Here is a 20370-nt window from a genome sequence, read left to right as displayed (position 1 = left end):
TTTAGGTTTTACTATAACAAATTTTTATTCTCGCTTTTGTTCATTCTATAAAAATAATTTGTACTTTTAAAAAAGTTTGAAGTGAAGTTCAGGGTCCAAATTAGAGAAGAACTTTGGTAGATAGTGGGCCCTGGAGTAAGCAGAAATGATATATTGTAGCTAAAATCTTGTGATAATAGCATTTTCTTCAAAGAGTTGGTAGCATCAAAAGCGCCTTGTTTTCAGAATTCCAAAATGTGGTCTGCCGTTTTTGTACCTTAAGAATTGACCAAGATATTGAGAAATTTGATTCAAATTCAAAATATTAAATATCAGCAAGGTTGTTTAAATCTTTAGTATCTCCAACAATTTTTATAATACAAAGAAGGAGGCAAAATCTTATCAAGTTTTAAAGACTTACAATGTTTTCTTTACTCCTTTGAAATCTATTAACTTTACGAAAACCAAAGACAAATTGTAAGTTCCAGGGTCCAATGTCTAACGTACTGCATAACACCCCAGCGACAAAATTACATCAAACCTTGACTATGATATATCCATCTATTATATATCCATGACTAAAATCTTACAGATTACAGCTTTCTCAGTAGGTATCACTGTACTAAATCGAAGAATTATTTAAAAGTACTATATGGAAATCGTCACTATTACAGGATACCCTGTACATTCAACAGTTTGTTTAGATTACTGGATTACAATGAGAGAATTTCTACTTGTTCTGTCGACAGTATGTTTTCTTGGAGCAGAAATCTCAGCACAAAAAAAGGTTAAAGAATTATTTTCAAAAGACGACATTTCAATTCTTCTTGCGTACTTTTTTATAGATACATATTGTATAATATCATGTAAATTGTGCATCGAATAGTTACCAAAATTAGTATTTAAAGAATTCCGAAAATATATAAGCATGAGATAAAATCAATTAGGCTAAAGCGTTAATTAAGTCGATCCATGCCTGAAAATTTCGATGCAACTTTATTGCTGTCTGAATCTATGTGATGTAAATACATTATTTATTAACATGTGATAATGTAATTAGATATCTACTCATTGATTTACATATTCTTTTTAATTTTTCGTAAAACTCTAATATTTCTAGATTTCAAAACTATTCCATCCCTTCACAATGAGGAATGACGCAATGCATTTCTGTAATTTTTAAAAATGCATTTATGTTTTAATGCAGTTTTCAGCATTGATAAATCAGGTTTTGATTATTTTTATATTTCCTATGTGCTTTGTGCATCACTGGAATAAAATAATATGACAATTGACTTTTACAGTATAATTTACAGAATGTGTTTCTTTAAGATAATTCATAATTTCTTAATTTTTTTTTTTTGCGGAGTTTTTAATATCCAAGAAACAATGAATTCCTAAAAAACCGTTAAATTCTGTTGTATTTAAGTTAAAGGTGGCATGTTAAAAAATGTTAAGCTTTGCAAAGGAATTGAGTCTTTGCCACAATTTCAAATTAGCTAATCGATAGCTTTACAGCCAAAAACAAAACAAAAATCTTAGTTTGAAATATCTAAGGTCTACAAGAATTAGCAAATCAGAGTTTGTGACAAAGACTCATTTCTTTGATTACAAGCCTCTAACTTTTTATTCTTATTCCTATATTGTTGTGCAATTTAATGGTGTATACCTTTTTTAAAACTTTAACTTTTAAGCCTAGTTTGAAATATCAAAGGTCTGTCACATCATACAGGTTGCAAAGATATGGAGATTCAGGGTAGAAATCCGTTTCTCTATAATTTTACTAACTTCAGTATCATCTCAGAATTATACAGGTTGTCCCACGAAACATGACAGTTGGTGAATAGTTTTGAATGTCTTGTTCCATATTCTGTATTAGATATTGAAGACTTTTGTGGTTTATTTCGCTAAAAAATATTTTACTCAAATATATTTTACTTTGAAATTAATTTTCCTATAATATGATTGGCATTTAACTTATGGAAGCAGACGTTTTAAACTATTACCCCCGCCCCCCTCCCCAGTCATGTTTCGTGGGATATCCTGTATCTATTTGTGTGGAACTCTTATCAATTACACTTTCTGTTTAATGTTTAAAATAAAAATCAATAAATAAATATCAATAATTGATGAAATATAAATATTTCAGAAACGTGATCCTGAAGAAAATATTTTGGAGAACGGGGCCGGTTTGGACAAGGTATACATTTAAACAAACTGATTCAGAATTAGATCCAAGAAGAGTTACTTTAAATTGCATTTACGTTCCCCTTAAGTTGGATCTAATATAAATATTGCTTACTTTCAAATTGTCTTTTATCAGAAACTTGCGGATTTCTGCTTCAGAAACGATTGAAGATATTGTCAGAATTATGCACTTTTTAGATGAGAAATACGGCAATATCCAAGGTGATAAAGGTGGCCGTGAGTCCGTTACAGACAAATTTTTAACGTAGCACTGTGCAGTGTGCAATGCATAATCAGTGCCTAGTTAGAACTAGGGCCGGATAAGCGTATCAAAAAAAATTCATGCAATTTTTAGCAAAAAAAAGGACGATAGTTGCCGTTATTTTGAAACACATCTATTTTGTTACTGTTAATTTGTTTTCAAGAACAGCTATTTCGGTTAGGTGTTTGCCGTTGGTTAATGAACTCTTTCGTTAATTTTCAAAAACTCGTTTCGTTAACCAAAAGAAGCCCATCCCTAGTTAGAACGACCACAGTTGTACACGTCCTTTGGTCAACCACATTTGTACACATCCCTTGGTCAACCACAATTGTACACGTCCTTTGGTAAACCACAGTTGTACAAATCCTTTGGTCAACCTCAGTTGTACACGTCCTTTGGTCAGTCACTGCCAAAAACCCAAGGTTGTATAATAAGGATGGTTACTCTCGATGCACCAAGGTTGTATAATAAGGTTGGTTACTCTCGATGCGCCAATGTCGCATAATAAGTCGGGTTACTCTCAATGGGCTCGAATGTACGGAAAATGTCGTCTCCTAAGATAAATAGATAAAAACCTCATATGAAGTCACTTTTGCCTCTATAATCAGTGACGTCATATGCGGATTTTATATATTTATTAGCTTAGGAACCCAGCGCTGCCAAGTGCCAAGGTTACTAAAAGTTACTCCCCACTTGAACGATTTTACCGGGAAACTAAATTTTCGCTATTAAAGTCGACCCAGTCAACTTAGAATCTCAAAGCAAAGAACATTCCCGTGGGTCTCGACGAGTTCCCCAATCAAAATTTGAGTCTAATCGGTTCAGGGGTTTCTGAGTTATGATCAGAAAAACAAACAGAAAGACAGACGACCAGACATTACAACTTTATATATAGATGCTAAGGAGACGACATTTTCCGTACATTGGAATGCTACGAGAGTAAGCAACCTTATTATGCATCCTTGATTTTTCCACATCGAATTGTTGGTGGAATATTTACAATCTACATGTTTTACTGCAATCACAACTGAAAGCTATTTTTATGGATTTGATTACAAATGTTTGTTTTTCCTTGCAAATGCAAATCATTTAGAAGAAATGAAAAATAAAATAAATTTCTAATATTTTTTTTCTAGCATCTGTTGAACCCTGGAACCATGGGGGTTGCGTACAGAACCTTTCATAGATTAAAAGAATCAGAAAAGGTAATTTAAAGGGAGTGTTCACTTATTTAAAGGGAGTGTTCACTTATTTAAAGGAATTGTTCATTTATCTAAAGGAATTGTTAACCTATTTAAAGGAATTGTTAAACTATTTAAAGGGAGTGTTCATTTATTTAAAGGGAGTGTTCACTTATTTAAAGGAATTTTTAACCTATTTACAGAAATTGCTAACCTATTTACAGAAATTGTTAACCTATTTCAAGGTAGTGTTCACTTATTTAAGGGAAGTGTTCACTTAAATTTATAGTCAGTGTTCACTTATTTATAGACAGTGTTCACTTATTGTTAGTCAGTGTTCACTTATTTATAGTCAGTGTTCACTTATTTATAGTCAGTGTTCACTTATTTATAGTCAGTGTTCACTTATTTAAAGGAATTGTTCACGTATTGAAATTGGTGATATATATGACTTCCAATGTGACAAAATACTTCATTTTATTCGGATTAGGAAATTTGGACCGGGTTTAATAAAAATGTTTAGAAACATCCTCAGCTTTACAACGCGACTAGAACCGGTTTCAGGGAGCTCCTAAATTTGGACCGAGTTTAATAAAAATGTTTAGAAACATCCTCAGCTTTACAACGCGACTAGAACCGGTTTCAGGGAGCTCCTAAAGCCAAGAGTAATCAAGGAAAAAGGTAAGACAATTATTTACATTTGAACTTTATCCGACAATTACAGAATGAGTCCAAAAAAAGGTGAATAGCGTAATTAGTGTCCTGAGCGTTAATTATCATCCCTCTAGTGTAGTAATAAGTGTTCTGGGTGTTAATTAACATCCCTCCGGTGGAGTAATTAGTGTCCTAAGTATTACTTACCATCCCTCTGATTGAGTAATTATTGTCCTGAGTGTTGATTACCATCCCTCCGATGAAATAGTTAGTGTCCTATGTGTTAATTACCATCCCTCCAGTGGAGTAATTAATGTTTTGAATGTTAATTACCATCCCTCCAGTGGAGTAATTAATGTTTTGAATGTTAATTACCATCCCTCCAGTGGAGTAATTAATGTTTTGAATGTTAATTACCATCCCTCCAGTGGAGTAATTGATGTTTTGAATGTTAATTACTATCCCTCTGATGGAGTAATTAATGTTTTGAATGTTAATTACCATCCCTCCAGTGGAGTAATTAGTGTCCTGAGTGTTAATGACCATCTCTTTGTAGAATAATCAGTGTTCTGAGTGTCAATGGTCATCCCTCCGATGGAGTAATAAGTGTCCTTAGTGTTAATAATAATCCCTCCAATGGATTTATTAGTGTCCTGAGTGTTAATTGCCATCTTTCAGATGTATTTATTAGTGTCATAAGCTTCAATTATCATCCCTCCAGTGGAGTAATAAGTGTACTGAGTGTTTATTAACATACCTCTGGTGGAGTAATTAAAGCCCTGAGTGTTAATTACCATCCCTCTGGCGAAGTTATTAGTGCCCTGAGTGTTAATTACCATGTTATAAGCATTCATTTAAAAATGTGGATCCCCTGTGTTGGAAAATATTTCCCTCTAATGGCCTCAGGTCCAGCAGAGGGGAACAGAGATGCTGCTGCAAATTTTAACCATCACATTTTGTTGTTTAAGGTCGTCTTTACAGTCTCATTCTAAATGGGTAACTCTATATGATATCCATCCATCAAGAGATTTTAAAAAACTAAGAAGTGAATTAGAACATTTTCGAACTATTTGCTACATATGTTAAAAAATGTTGTCTCTGTTTCAGAATTAGAAGAAATGAGAGAAAATGCTCCAAAAACCCAAGATTTGGAAGCAGAAAAAATAGTTCAGGTACTATTTGGTCCAGGTTCTATGTATTTTTTTAAAACGGCAAAATATTTGTTGACTCTGTTCGTTGTATGTGTCTGTACTCTGTACCATTTCTGCAAGATGGAAGAGAAAGGGGGCAACCATGTACAGGGTGTCTCAAAAAACATAGAAATTCAGTGACGAATTCGATATCGTCTTTGTTATGAATTAGCATTGTAATACCTAATTTAAAACCCATAATATGATTATGTCTGCTAGAGTTTATTTTATGAAAAAGGTAAATGGCTGTAAAGATGTGTCTATAATGTATCCGCAAGGTGAACAGTGAAGACGGACAAGTTTACTCTGTTTGTATACTGCAATTTTCTTGTTTTACTAAGTACAACCGTATGCAGTCAAAGCATAAACAAACAAAATGTGAACATAGCAGACGAAACTCGTACAGATTACAGCTTTCTCAGTAGGTATCACTATACTAAATCAAAGAATTATTTAAAAAGACGATATCGAATTCGTCACTGAATTCCCATGTTTATTGGAACACCTTGTACTTTGTTTGTACACAGGAATGTATTATTTTATTAAGCACAACAGAATACAATCCAAATCTAAAATCATTTACAACAAGGATCTTAAAATCGTCACTTTTATTCCAATGTTTGTTAGGACACTCTGTATTGCCAGGTACAGGTACTAGGTATTATCTAAATAATAAAGCTCTTCGCTAATATATTTGTATGTATGTTAGCTATAGCTGGCCAAACGGCTGGACCTTATGGGCTGAAATTTTTTGAGGGAACCCCTGAGTACCCAGGGGTAACATTGGAAAAAAATCGATTTTTTTCAAAATTTGAATTTTTTATTTTATTTTACAGGCATCGCCAGGCATCTCAGCTAGTTTATGTTTTATGTTTAATTTTTAGCTCCTGGCTGAACCTGGAAGTGAAGCAGAACTAAAGGCAGCATCTAAAAAAGCAGACATATTTCTTCACACAGCTGAGGTTTTTTTATTTAACTTTAGTGGAATACATCCATACTTGTGTAATGTCTTACTTTTAGGCTCCTGAAGTCATTTCTTTTGTACAAACAGGTCTAAAGGAGCTTTTAAAGTCAGTCGAACCAGAATATGAAGGAAAACCAGTACAACCAAAAAATATAGGAGAACAAGTCCAACCAAAAAATGAAGGAATAACAGTCCAACCAGAAAATATAGGAAAACCAGTCCAACCGGAAAAAGTAGCAAAACCAAAAGCTGTAATTTATGAAGAAGGAGAAAAGCCAAAAGTGGCAAGTCCTAAAAAAGCCCGAAAGACACGAGTTAAGAAGAGAAAGCACTAAATTTCCAATGATAAAATATGATGCAAATAAAACATGTAAATGTGCTTTTAAATAAAACTGGGGTTAAATGCATAAAGGAAAACATCAAAGTTGTAATAATGTCTATAAGCAAGTAAAATGGTATCAGTTTTTTTGAAATCTTGAAACTTTACTGTAAATATTCTAAAAAAAAGTGTCTGAGGTCATGTCTTAATGTGTCCTTCCCCTTGTAGGCTGGCTTATTAGATTCAGTAAACAGTATTTGATTATCAATGCCGGAGAATTTTGAGTTTTTTCTGGCAACAAAAAATCAGCACAATCATTAAATCATTTTTCTGGCTTTAAAACAGCTTGCATAAAAAGTCTATCAATTAATAAAAGCATTCCTGTGCATGAATTTAAAATAAGGATAGTTCCACCATCCTGAGTTTAAAACTAAAGAACGAAAAGTTTTGACTTAAATTTTAAGTTCATGGTTAAATGCCACTTCTGACTTAATTGAAACCTTAATTTTAACCGTGAGGTTAAATATTCAACCCTGTGGTTAAATATTTAACTTGCCGAAATCGACGAGTTAAAATTTAAACACAGGGTTAAAATCTTGAAATCCCGCAATCCCTATTTGTCTATCATCATTCAGGGGTAAGCGGCACTCAACTGATTACGATATATTTAAAAGTAAAAACCTTGATTTAATAAATTTCACGTTTTAGATTGATTAATGTGTGCATGTAAACCCAAAATACGGTTATAACTGGAAATATGTTTTGTTTTCCTTCACATAAATAATTTAAAATTTAAAAAAGAGCTGATTACCGATAGTTGCGAAATAATTCTTCGTAAATCCTTTTCTCTGATTGGTTCAGATTTTCCCGGGAAATTCAAATTTAAAATTGAGAAAGTTTAATATTTAAGTAGCATACTCATTATTTTACAGAAATTTTAACCTCAAACTTAAAATTCGCGCATTCTTTAGAATTAGACTCTGATCAGTCAAATGTTTATTGGCCATAAATTTGCAAAGAAGTGATTTTTCAATTTCTCGTCTGTTTTGTTTAGCCTTATGTTGTCTGTTATATATTGTGTACTGTACATCTTGCTCTAGTCGGCCCTCTACTGGAAATGAACCGGATTTTCCAGTGCTCTACAAATTGAGGATCACTTGAAAATATGTCTGCATTCCCTTTTAAAAGATTTAATTCTTGTCACATATATATATTGCTAGATCCAGAAAATTTAATCTGACATTTAACCTGCCTCGGGGTGAGAGCCAGGAGGATTTTAAAGATTGGTTTCTAAAAATATCTCTACATTACTGTACTCTCACTTGCACACAACCTTTAAATATAATTCATCTGCATGCAGAGGATTGAAAATAATCAGAACTGAAATTGTACATGAATTTATTTACTTATTTGAATTATAGAAAATATTTGGAATACTATTCAAAAAAAGTTGTGCAATATGTTGAACTGCTTGAATAATGATAAAACTTATATCTAGTATACTATATCCCGACAGAACTCCCATCCAGCCACCGAACTCAGCAGCAAACTCCCAGATTGTGTAAATATACTCATTCTTATGCGAATGGAGGTCTTTAGGCTTCTTAATAATCAGATACTTTTCCTCTGATCCACTCTTCTAGAAATAAACAACAACAAAAACTTTTTTAGGAATAATTCACAGTGGACTAGGTTCAATTTGAAGTCAAACTGGACAGACTCTTTGTACCAGCCTTAGTGATGCACATCAAGTACAGACTCAACTCTATCTTATGCTAGCTAAGCTTCAATTTTGATGGTTGGGCAGACTTTTAACAGTACCCAGCCATACCATTGGACTATTTGATCTACCCCACTAGCTAAGTTTGTTATAAATTGTAATGAACCTTACCTTTTTCTCTCTGTAAAAACGGTGAACTTCAAATATGGTTGTTCTACATGGAAAAAGGCAAGTTATTGGCCCTGCCTTAAAGCTGGCAGAGATTTCTTGGTATCCTTCCTTCAGCCTTTGCATTCTTTTCATTCTCTCTAGATCTAAGCAAACCATGCAATTTGAAATGTGCTCACTGCACTACTTGTCTGGAAAACTTAAAGGCACTTAAATTAACTTAACCTTAGTTGTAAAAGAGTATGGTTGATTGTCTGTTAAAGATTAAGGGGGCTTAAATTGGCCAAAAAGGAGAAAGGTTAATTGTCTGGAAAACACAAAGAGAATGATTTGAAAAAGTAAGAACATGCCAAGCACTAAGAGCAGGGGATCTTTTCTTGGGAACGACTGTTTTTTTCATGAGAACAATTGGACCGGAACAGATAGAAAATTTTGAAAAAGTTAGAACACATCCAGCCTTAGTCCTTACTTCAACTAGAAAATGAGTAAGGATAATTATCTAAATATAAGGAAAAACTATGGTTTATCCCTAGTGGTGGAGGTGGAGGTATAAATCTGGTGCCCACTGCAGAATATTTAATGGGAGCTGGGGTGGTTTCTGTGTCACAAATATTGTATTCAGTAAAGGAATCTCTAGAATATAAGAAAACAAAAGTATTATTAAATCTTAAAAAGGAATAAATGTAAAAGATTATTGTCATAGAGTGAAGTTATTAGAAAAAAGAGGGTGGTGGGGATAAAAATAAATCCCCCTCATGCTCTCCATCAAGTTTTCAATCAAGAGGGGTACATTCAGTTGTGATGTATATCTCTGATTAATTGCACAAAATCTTTTTTCCCTATCAACTCTTCTTAAATATTTCAGAAAATTATCAAATATCAAGGACAACTGACTGAATCCCAGGATTCCCAACACAATATGTTGGCCTCTGTACAAACAAAGATGTTTACCTTAAGTATAAAACGCACCCAAATGTTGCATTCATTCTATCCTGAATATGCCTGTCCCTGCAAAAGTCAAAGTTTATCAAATTTGAACACAAGCCATCATCTTCAATTTGTTGAAACTGTTTTACAGAGAGCTGAAGGATGTTTGTATCTTGTAAGAAAACACTGCTGATCTTCAACGCATTTTGCCCAAATAGAAAACCTGAATCATGTAAGTAAATACTGTCTGATATATATCTGTTCATTTTGTGATTTATTTTCATACTGATTCCTTTGTACGGAATTGTCACACATTTAAATAATTCAAAAAGACTTCTTTGCCAAACAAACATTTCCGCTCCTGTATAATTTTTAAAATCAAAATATAGCCTCCATGGCATCTGTTCATTTTCTTGTATGTACACAGTGCCTCCTGTATTAAGAGATGGGCCTGTTTGGTTTTTTATAATTTGTCTGTTCATTGATTGTTAACAAACTATTTTATTCGTTATGAAAAAAAATTTATTTATTGGTTTTCAGAACTATTGTTCATTTTCCATCTATTTTTTTCTTACTGAAGGATCATTCACATAAATTGTTTGTTCAGTGAGATCATTCATTAATCAAATCATTCTTTTAGTAAAAAAATTGTTAGTTTTTCAAAAGTTCATTTGAAATAATTGTTAGTTCAGTGAAAAATAAATATTGTTTTTTCAAGTTTGTTCAAAGAAATTGTTCATTCAGTAATTAGAATTTAAATTTTTTTCAAAAGTTTCTCTGAATGATCCAATTTGTTCCTTCATTGTTAGTAAATTTTCTAAAAAAACACTATGGTTTTAAAAACAATAGTATGATTTGAAAAATGTTGTTCATTCACAAAAATTGATGCCCATCTCTGCCTGTATTGAAATTTCCAGTTTTACAGAATGTTATTGACAGGTTTACTTGAGAATGAATACTATGGTATTCTACATTAGTTCCTGTTGGCCTACTCTTCAATTTTAATATTGAAATAATAGATAGATACATCATTGCAATAATTATAGCTATCATAAAAACTAAATGCCCCACAAAGGCAATTTTTCTTTTCTCTCGAAATATGAAGTCATTTAAGGTAGAGCCAACTCCAAGGACACTAAAATATAAAAGTTTAAGTTTTGTTTAGATAAATAGTTTACCAAAGTGTTAAAAACCTGAATCCAAGAAGTAATCCAATCCATCCTCCAAGTTCAGCAATGAAAGACACCATACCATAAGAAAAGTAGGCCTATGAGAATTTGAACATTTTTGAAGATAAATGAGAAAAATAATAATTACATGAAATTTACCTGATTAGTAATTACTGAGAAAGGCAACTCGAGGTTGAAGTAATACATTTGCTTATTCTCAAATGTTTCATTTACCCAGGGTTCAGTGTATTTACGAAACATTGTTACTGACATTGAATCCATTTGCCATAATGAAAATGTAGCCTTTATTCTTAGGCTAGGTATTACACATTGCTGGCTATTAAGTACATTCTCAAAAATTCTTGAAAGATTTTTGAAAACATTTTCTGGTAATGTGTAAGTAACAATCATATGCTTTTCTAATTTCAATATCTGTTTAACATTTGGGTTTCCAATATTCTTAACCACCGCATTCAATATACAGTCATCAAACATATTATTCTCCTTGTATTCATCATTATAAATGAGGGTTTGATTCAATACTTTTATTCTTACACCAAAGAAAGATTCACAAACATAACCATATTCATCACTTAAATTAAAAACAGCAATGAAACATCAGTAGAACTTTAAAAAGTCAAAACTGAGAAATCACCAAAAAATAAAATCTCCCCATTCTGACATTTAAGCAAAAAAGGGCTAAGAGACAGATTTTAAAAATTTGAGCCATGTCTCAAATTTGGGACACAGCTTAAACATGGTTGATTTTACTTGAAACTGTATTCAGTGTTCCAAGATTTCATCCGGAGCTCAATGGGAACCAGTTTTTGCTGTTCAGAGACACTGTTTAAATTCTTAAAGTTAGGCCACTGAGAAGATTATAAAAATAAGAATATATCTACACAACTTCAAAGAAAGTTTTATTAAAAAAATTGTGAATTTGACCCAAAGAAAATTTCTTGCTTGGAACATGAATTTCATTTAGAAGCATAAAATTTTCATAAATGTTGGACCTAATTGAAGTTAATTTTCAAAGAAGTTTTGAATTTTCAATTGGTTCAAATGAATTTGTTTTGGGCAAAAAAAATTAAACAACTTTAAAAACAAACGTTTTTTCCATACAATCAAACTTAGTATAATAACTCTGTGGAATTTGATCTTGAAAAAAAATTTTAATCAAAATCCCACATTTTTTAGGAAAGTATAGGATTAGATCAAAAACTAAATTTCATTAAAAATTTCCTCTGATAATGAAACATAATAAAATATGTTTATGAAGTGTAGACTTTCATCTAAATAGAGTGGAATTAGATCTAAAGTGTGGTAGGGTCAAAATGTAGAGAATAGTATCCAAAGCTTGATAGTTTAGGTAGAGACATGTAGGGCTTTATCATAAGGTAAAGTTAGGTATTTTCCAGGGGGGCTGAATCTTAGCTCTCTGTCTGTGTATATTAGTCTAAGTGTACATTTAAAACAGTTTACTGGTGAAGGATATAAAGAGATTATGGCCTACTCATACAGTACAGCCATCAAATATGCGGTACGCTTTCTTAGTTTAAGTGCATGGGGAGGTTTTTATCTTAAATTTTACTCAGTTTTCTGAGAAATGTTTGTCAGCGATGAAATATTGCTCTTCCTGTGAAAATGTAATCCTGCACACAATGGAAGAGCAGTGAATTACACTAGTGAAATGGAAAACAAATTCTCCTAGCCAGATGTGCAATATGAGTGTTTTAAGAAATCACCCCCAAGTACTGCAGTATACAGATTGACCTTTGAAGTGGAGTACATGGTCTGTACAATTAGTAAATCATCACTCTATATACTATAACCTCTATGGAATTTTCCCAAGAGGAATCTTCCCAACTGTGCAATTTCCAAAACAGCAAATTCCTAAGCAGCAACTTCCCAAGTTTATCCTAGCCACAGGTCTTGGCCCCCCTAGCCAGTTCTAGCCTCAGGGCTTGGTGCCTTAGCTCATCCAAGCTGCAGGGCTTGACCCCCCATTGTAGACTGCGACGCCTCAGAAGGCCTAACCTAACGAGAAGTTATTTGGGAAGTTGCCGTTGGGAAAATGCCTTTGGGAAAATACCCAACACTATAGATACCATGCCAACTGGAACCCTAATAATCTCTACCTTGGACCCTATTCATATTTAACTTGAACACTACTCATCTCTACCTTAAATCCTTCTCAGTTCTAACCTGAACCCTACTCATCCCTAACCTAAACCTCTCTAACCTAAATCCTACTAATTTCTTAACTAAAATCTATTTATCTCTAACATGAACAAAAATTTTAAAAAATCTGGATTTTAAACAAATGTACAACAAAAAAATGTTATTTAATCAGACAATTTTAAAAAAAAACTATTTAGAAAAGATCCTTCAAATTTTAGATCACATTTTCTGTGTTTTTTGCTAAGGTGAAGATTTAAATCTAAAAAATTATTTTGGATCATTTTCTTCATCTTTTGATTTAATTCTCTATAGAACAGAAAACTTTTAGACCAAAAAGAATCATAGATCAAATTCCCAAATAGACATAGTGTTTTCAAAAAGATATGTCTATTATGCTTTCAATATTTTTGAAATTGTTTGATTTAAGGCCAAAACCTGTTACCTGGTTCGGCTTATAACTGTATCTGAGTTTATAAATGTAAAACCATGTCTTCCAGGTCTAAACAGCTGGCCTGACATGTGAACATAAATTCTCATTTCTTTCTTGGCTTTAACTTTCAACATCTTTATATGATTTTTCAATTTAAATGTATGACAGGTTTCTATGTATGTTCCATATCTTGGTATGTTGGAAGTGAGTTCAAAATAATGTTGACTTTGGGTGAAGTCCTTTATTGTAACTTTATTTCCATTTTGAAAATCAATTTGTAGGGTGTCTAACTTATCCATTATTTTTGTTATATTATTCCAAAACCCAGGAATGTTTCCAACATAAGACAGATTTGCTCCCAAATATTCTACTCTATAGCTGTTTTCCATAGAACATAGTGATAAACTGATATTCTTAAGATCATCTTGAAACTTGACATCTGATTTAATTTCTCCAGTTATCATCTTTTCACAGCATTTAAACAGTATGTATGCCAAGCATATTATACAAACAGTTTTCATAAAAGTCAAACCAGTCATTAGGATTTTTTTTAATAACTTGTCAGTGTCTGAATTGAAATACGGAACAACCATCAGCTTAAACACTCCAAGCAGTGAAACTCCCAGGAATAATCCAACCCAACCTCCAAATTCAGCAATGAAGGAGACAGTAGTATAATTTTCCACCATCCTGGACACCAGAACTGTTCTAGGGATTGTCAAATAGTACCCTGGGATAACTGTCTTAACCGGAAAATTAGGATTCATCAAGATGTACATCCAGTCCACTGGATTTGCCTCAATCCTCACTTCTATTTGAGAACATTCTAGATGGCTAGTTTGGAATAGATTAAGTGCACCTTGCATGCTATCACCAGTGTTACAGATTGGAATCTCTCCTATGGTATCTTTCATAAAAGGAAGTCGACAATGATCGTTCAGTGTTGTCTTAATAAAGTTATCAACACAAGAATCAAAAGTATCAGTGGCACATGGATTGTTTGGTGAAGGCACAAGCTGGTTAGATGTGATGTCTATGTTTAAGTCCATGATATGATCGATATAGTGGATTTCCATCAGAGCATTTCTTTTCCTTCTGAGAAACTCTTTTTCTTTATGAACATACAATTGAACTTCTCCTTAAAAACTCTTCATTATTATATCATATGGTTCGGAAAAAGTTTTTAAAAAGACCTGAATATGTGGTTGGTATAACTCTGATATTGAAGAATTGGGAAATGTAGGAATTCCAAGTAAAGCAAAGAAATATATGATTGTCTACATACGGATAAATTTGTGTGCTTCAAAAGAAATATTTTGTACTTTTTAAATTATAGGCAAATTTTTTTAATTATCAAATTTCAACAACCTTAAAATTTTTCTCTGATTCTAATTAAACATATTTTAAGTCATTTAAAAATTATCATACTATATCTAGAAGTCTCTAGCAATACCTGAAGTTGATTGGTTTGTCAGAAAAATTCCCAAATTTTGTCATCCAATCAGAACTATTTTCAGACCTTACATCTATTCTTTCAATAATATCAAATATGTTGACCAGGTTCTCTGTTTCAGATAGAAAATTTTTATCAAAAGTTAACTTCAAGGATTTATTCAAGAAATTTTCTTGTTCCATGCAAGTTCTATCCTGTAACAGAAAAACTTATTAATCTGTATTTAAGAGTAAATTTATATCTGTTCTATACACAGAACAGGTGGCATAGAAGAACTATTGACGCATACTGGGGCGGCGTCTGACGAGTTTATACATGCCGCAACATTCACATAAAATAGAAAAATGGGCTTAAAGAACAAAAATATTTGTATTTCCATAATTACTGTTACTAAGTTCTAGATGCCGCTCCCTCCACAGAACCACTGGACAATGGACACACTATGGAATTCTACATCTAAATTGATTACTTGCTCAGAAATATATATCTACATGCAGGTGTATGTTTAGTAAATCCCTTTTGGACCACTCAGGTAGCACAGTCCGAGTCAATGATCCTTCTATCCTACTTGTTCTGTTATTCTATATCATAAAAAAATGTAATCTGGGGCTGAATTTAATGAATTTGAACTGCCCCAGTAACTTCAGTTCAAATTTAAATCACTGATTCAAAAACCTCCTTAATCCTAAACTTTGAATCAGTGTTTTAAATTTGAACCAGCAGTGGGTAGTTCAGCGACGTAACTCAATGTCATTAAATTCAATCCCTGAAGAATTAATCACCTTCTGGTCTGTATACAAGTAAACTTCAAGATGGGTTTGATCTAAATGTAAATTTAAGTAGAAATAAGATATTCTAAATTAATTTGAGTATATTTTTAAGAATTACTATATTTCTTTATTTATTCATAATTCATTATTAATCTCATTTCCCAATTTTTGCAGATTAGACTGAAAAACAGTTTTAAACATAGCCAATCAGAAGATCAAAACAAATTGGAATTCTACTTTATTTATTGAGGTAAGAATTAGATCATAAATTCAGAAGTTACTGGTATTGTATGCTTGTATGCAAGTTTCCTGCCACACAAACAATTATTAAAGGGAATGTACGCGAAAAATGAAAGGGGGTATAGGCTTAATGTGATAAATAAGCGCTTTTGATCGCTACTAATCTTACTTCTATCTGTTGCATCTATAAGGAGAAAATTTATAAAGACATCACATACCGAAGAGCGTAGCGCCCATACAAATTGAGGAAGTTGGAACATACCACTTGAATCATAAAAAAATCAAATTAATATCAAACAAATCATTCAGATTTTACAACCTATAGTCATTAATTATCTTTCGCCACATTTGTATATAGTTGATTTTTCATAATATGTTTTAATTGTTATGATCTGAGAGTTACTTATACAAACATTTATTCCTGTTTCGAGGATTTTTTGGTAATGAAGACGACATTTTCATATTTTCCAGGAATGTTCGAAAACAAGTTGTAAGCTAAATATTATTTTAAAAAACAAAATCAAGACTAGTATGAAATATCAAATATATACAAATGTGGCAAAAGATATACCCCCTTTCATTTTTCGCGAACACTCACTTTAAACTAATTGTTAGACTGCTAGATTAAGAGTTAAGACATAAAATTTTGGGGGATTAATATTTTATAAATTATAATACTCATTTTCTCGGTACCTTGCAAATCACATATAAGGAAAAAATTGTTGTCAAAAAAATATTTTTACAAGGACTTATTGTGAAATATGTATGTTAAAAAATACGTGTAGTCATTATTAAAGGGACTGTAAAGGAAAATTTAAAGGGGGTATAGGCTGAAACCTAAGCATTTTAGGAGTTGATTGGAACCCATGAGAGTTCTATCTCATGAGTTCTGTCTCGATAAATTGATATAAAAATCCATATATATATAAAATGTTGCATAAAAAAGTAAGTTTAAATGGATCATATTTAGCAAATACAAAACCAATCTGAAAACGACGATATAATTTAATAATTTTTCATTTTTAATAGGTATAATTGATAATATAAAAAATATGTCAGTATCATATGACCAGAACTCCCACCAATGGCAGTGCAGTATGTTTATCATGTGACCAACGTACTGCACTGCCATTGGTGGAAGTTTGGGTATGTACGTTTAAATAATGTTAACAATTATATCTTTTATAAATAAAAAATTATTAAATTCAAATAATGATAGAAGCAAACCTATGTTTCTTAGGCTCCTCTGGGATATCGTTGTTTTCAGATTGGTTGTGTATTGGCTGAATATGGTCCGTTTAAACCTGCTAGTTTTATACACAATTTTATATATATAGATTTTTGTATTAGTTTGACACAGTTTTCTAACAATTTCTCGCGACAGAAACATCAGATAGAACTCTCATGGTTGTCTAAAATGCTCAGGCTTCAGCCTAAACCACCTTTCATTTTTCCTTTACAGTCCCTTTAAGCAAAAAAATGTATAGTTTACAATAGTTCCATTTATGTATTTATAAAAATTTTACTTCCTAATATTTCAGTGGTACACAACTGAAATGTCAACTTTTTGCAGACTGAGAGTTGCAAATCTGGCACAATTTCTAAAAAAACAAATTATGTTTTTTTTTGTGCTTAAAACTGCAACAACAGCATAATTTGCTGGCCAATTAAAATGTTTAGTGCTTTAACCAAAGGACCCTTGCTTTCAAGAGAATCTGTAATCTTGAATGGTTGAATTGATCTATATATCTTTATCATGTGGGCATTTTTAAATTTGAGGATAAACGCTTAATTTCTCAATCAAAGATATTCTTGCAGCAGCAGGGGAGAAATTAGAATAGTTGATAGAATCAGAAAAGAACTGACTTCTGTTTTAAAGGTTTTTGTTGAATGAAATTAAGTCAAAACTTTCAGTGAAAGGGCAACACAACACTTGATCTCGATATCCGTTTGTGAAAACTTGTAAAGTTTAGAGATAAGTACTGGATTCCTTTATATTAGTTTTCTCTGCAGAGTAGGACCACCAGTGCAGGATATTCTAGGGACCACCAGTGCAGGATATTCTAGGGACCACCAGTGCAGGATATTCTAGGGACCACTAGTGCAGGATATTCTAGGGGGAATTAAATTAATCTGTATATCCAATGTGGGGTAGGATACATTTATTCACCTTGGATTGGAAGTTGCTCAACTAGATTAGACATTGGTGAACTTTTATACTTGCAGGCTGTATTCAATTAGTGTTAAACAAACACAGATACAAACACAAACAATCTATACCAGATTAATCTTAGGTTCAAGAAAGGAGTCATGTCAATTTTTGAAAATTGTTTAGTCATAAAGATTCTTAAATTTTGCGAAGAAAATTGCCAAAAGTCTACATGTTGTATGTTAAACCTACAAAGTCTGATTCTATATGCATTGCCAGGGGGGGGGGCTGAGAGTTTAAAAGACAAACTTAAAAGATTTTTGAAATTTTCAAAAAATTTAGCAATGCTATAATGCAAAAAAATTTTTTTTTTCATTTTTGATCAACATTTGCTTGGCATTTATATATTATCAAGATTTTCAAGAGTTTTTTAATCTGATCGCTTCGGACCCATGGGAAAATTTAAAAAAAGTTAAGGATCATCATGTTTTTATGAATCACTAACTGGCTAGTGGGCAGTGGCCTTCTGATCTTCCTGTATAAAAGATCAAAGATAGTTAGTTGTAAAATTAGTGACTAAGATAATTTTCCTTGAACATTTTTGTGATAAATCTGAAGCTCATTCTCATTTTAGCGGATTCACTGCTCATTAAAGAAACTGTAAAGCGACCCTCTAATTTTAGAATGCCATGTCCGATTCACAATGGTACACTGTAAATCTTTGTCTTGTCAAAAATTTAAGAGATATCACCATTTTTCTTACTCTTTCTGAAAACTCATTATTTTCTTTTATATTCTTTTACATAAAAAGGTTTCAAGGGTACAATTGTGAATCAGATGGTTAATTACAATCGCGTGTTTAGTTTCTCTAATTTTTATTTCAACATTAAACAACTCATGACTCAACCTCGCATTTTATAATTTCTAGCGAGAAGATATTAAAAAAATCATTCCCTTCTTTTTACACCAACAAATGTTATTGAACATTTAAGATTTCAAAATTATTTTTAAAGTTATTTCTAGAAATGATTTTTAAATGATATCTTAAATCTAAAGGATTCCCAATTAGTAAATTTTCAAAATAATTGTCAACTTAAACAGAACAAGCATATTTGCTTAAAATGCATATTTAATTTTAATTAACACATAATCAATGCTCTATATTTGAAAATAACTGGCCTTTTTGTCACTCTTTGAAAATAATAAATAAATCGAAATTGGCGAAAATCCTCGAATTGGGAAAAAATAAAAAAATAAAATCCAGAATCAGATCAGAGGCCCGAACTTTAATCTTTGACGCTTAATCTCGATATCCAAAGTGGGCATTTCTAAATTTTCTTCTTTAACAGACTCATCATTTTAATCTTGAAGCAATAATTTTAATTTTAAAATATATGATTTAATTCACAACACAGTAATACAGTATTCTGTATTGGTAAGGAAGGATTTATTAATATTTTCTAATTACACAAAATCAAATGTTTCATCATCCAGCAGAATATAGTTTTTGTTTTTATACTGAGGAAGGTTGACAACCCTCTGGTCTCCAGTATGACTTGAAAAATAAAGTTTTAGTAACAAATATGACAATTTTTATTTTTAAAGGAATCAACCTAAACTTCAAGGGTTCCTCCTATTTAAATACTTGTGTATCACATTCACAACGATAACTTTTATCTGATATAACTTCGAGTTCATTCTTGTAACCATATCAAAATCGGTTAAGTTCCTTCATTGTTTCTTCAGCATAAATCCCCAAGATGCTTTCATAAAGAAACAACAATTAAAAACAATCAATTTTTGCCTAAGAAAAATAGCATATCTCATTCCTGTTTGATCTGAAAAAGAATTCAAGGATACCTTAGTAAATCTTAATATGCCATTCTTTACAATATGTCCTTTTACAAATATGTTTGAGCTGTTTTTGGAAGAATTAACGCTTATGTTTTTTAAATAATATCTTTTTCAAATGTCCAAAACATCATTAGATTACAAGGAAAAAGAATTGTGTTATACCCCCTTTGAAAAATCAGTTCCAAAAATTAAAAACTTATATCATATTCAAAAACACTTGTAGATAATAGCTACAAAACGAATTGAGTCTCTGCCACAAACTCAAATTTACCAATCTTTATATCTTTGCAACCTGGATCGGACTGAATCCATAATTTGAAATATCTATAGTTTACGACATTAGGTAGCAAAGATATAAGGATTTCAAAATCTGAGTTTGTGGCTAAGACTGAATTTTTTTGTTTTAAATTGATGAAGAAGATAAAAGATACTTACGTGCATATTTTTTCCACAAGAGGGTTCAATGGTTGAAATCCACCCATTTTACTCAAGTTTTCCAGATAAGCCCATTTCTCCTCACCAAGCTGTAATCAGAATATTTTTAAAAAATCTATATAATGAAGCTCTTTTTTA

General features: G+C 31.9%; 2 protein-coding genes across 10 annotated transcripts; one reads left to right on the top strand and one right to left on the bottom strand.

The window, feature by feature from the left end:
- The first annotated feature begins 283 nt into the window (after positions 1-283).
- LOC111717211 (uncharacterized) lies at positions 284-6834 on the top strand. Its single transcript, XM_023492729.1, has 8 exons — positions 284-319; positions 684-766; positions 2129-2179; positions 3565-3633; positions 4215-4290; positions 5371-5435; positions 6338-6415; positions 6474-6834. Exons 2-8 carry the CDS (start codon positions 698-700, stop codon positions 6750-6752), a joined length of 687 nt encoding a protein of 228 aa, XP_023348497.1. The 5' UTR covers positions 284-319; positions 684-697; the 3' UTR covers positions 6753-6834.
- Positions 6835-8117: 1283 nt separating this feature from the next.
- Positions 8118-20321, bottom strand: LOC111717205 (uncharacterized). Of its 9 annotated transcripts, XM_023492717.1 has the most exons (10): positions 20233-20321; positions 17321-17395; positions 15567-15607; positions 14785-14978; positions 10880-14631; positions 10730-10818; positions 9576-9632; positions 9154-9257; positions 8628-8770; positions 8118-8375 (listed from the first exon to the last, which is right to left on the bottom strand). In XM_023492717.1, exons 5-10 carry the CDS (start codon positions 11213-11215, stop codon positions 8139-8141), a joined length of 966 nt encoding a protein of 321 aa, XP_023348485.1. In that variant the 5' UTR covers positions 11216-14631; positions 14785-14978; positions 15567-15607; positions 17321-17395; positions 20233-20321; the 3' UTR covers positions 8118-8138. The 9 variants fall into 9 exon arrangements, with proteins under 9 accessions (XP_023348485.1, XP_023348487.1, XP_023348482.1 ...); XM_023492719.1 differs by having other exon boundaries at positions 9576-10686; positions 10745-14631; XM_023492714.1 differs by lacking the exons at positions 8118-8375; positions 8628-8770; positions 20233-20321 and adding an exon at positions 17965-18092 and having other exon boundaries at positions 9160-9257; positions 10880-14469; positions 14525-14631.
- Between the last annotated feature and the right edge of the window lie 49 nt (positions 20322-20370).

Source organism: Eurytemora carolleeae, unplaced genomic scaffold, assembly GCF_000591075.1.
Source record: "Eurytemora carolleeae unplaced genomic scaffold, Eaff_2.0 scaffold1032, whole genome shotgun sequence".
NCBI lineage: Eukaryota > Metazoa > Arthropoda > Copepoda > Calanoida > Temoridae > Eurytemora > Eurytemora carolleeae.
The sequence above is the reverse complement of the archived record's forward strand: the minus strand, read 5'-3'. Positions and strand labels throughout refer to the sequence as shown.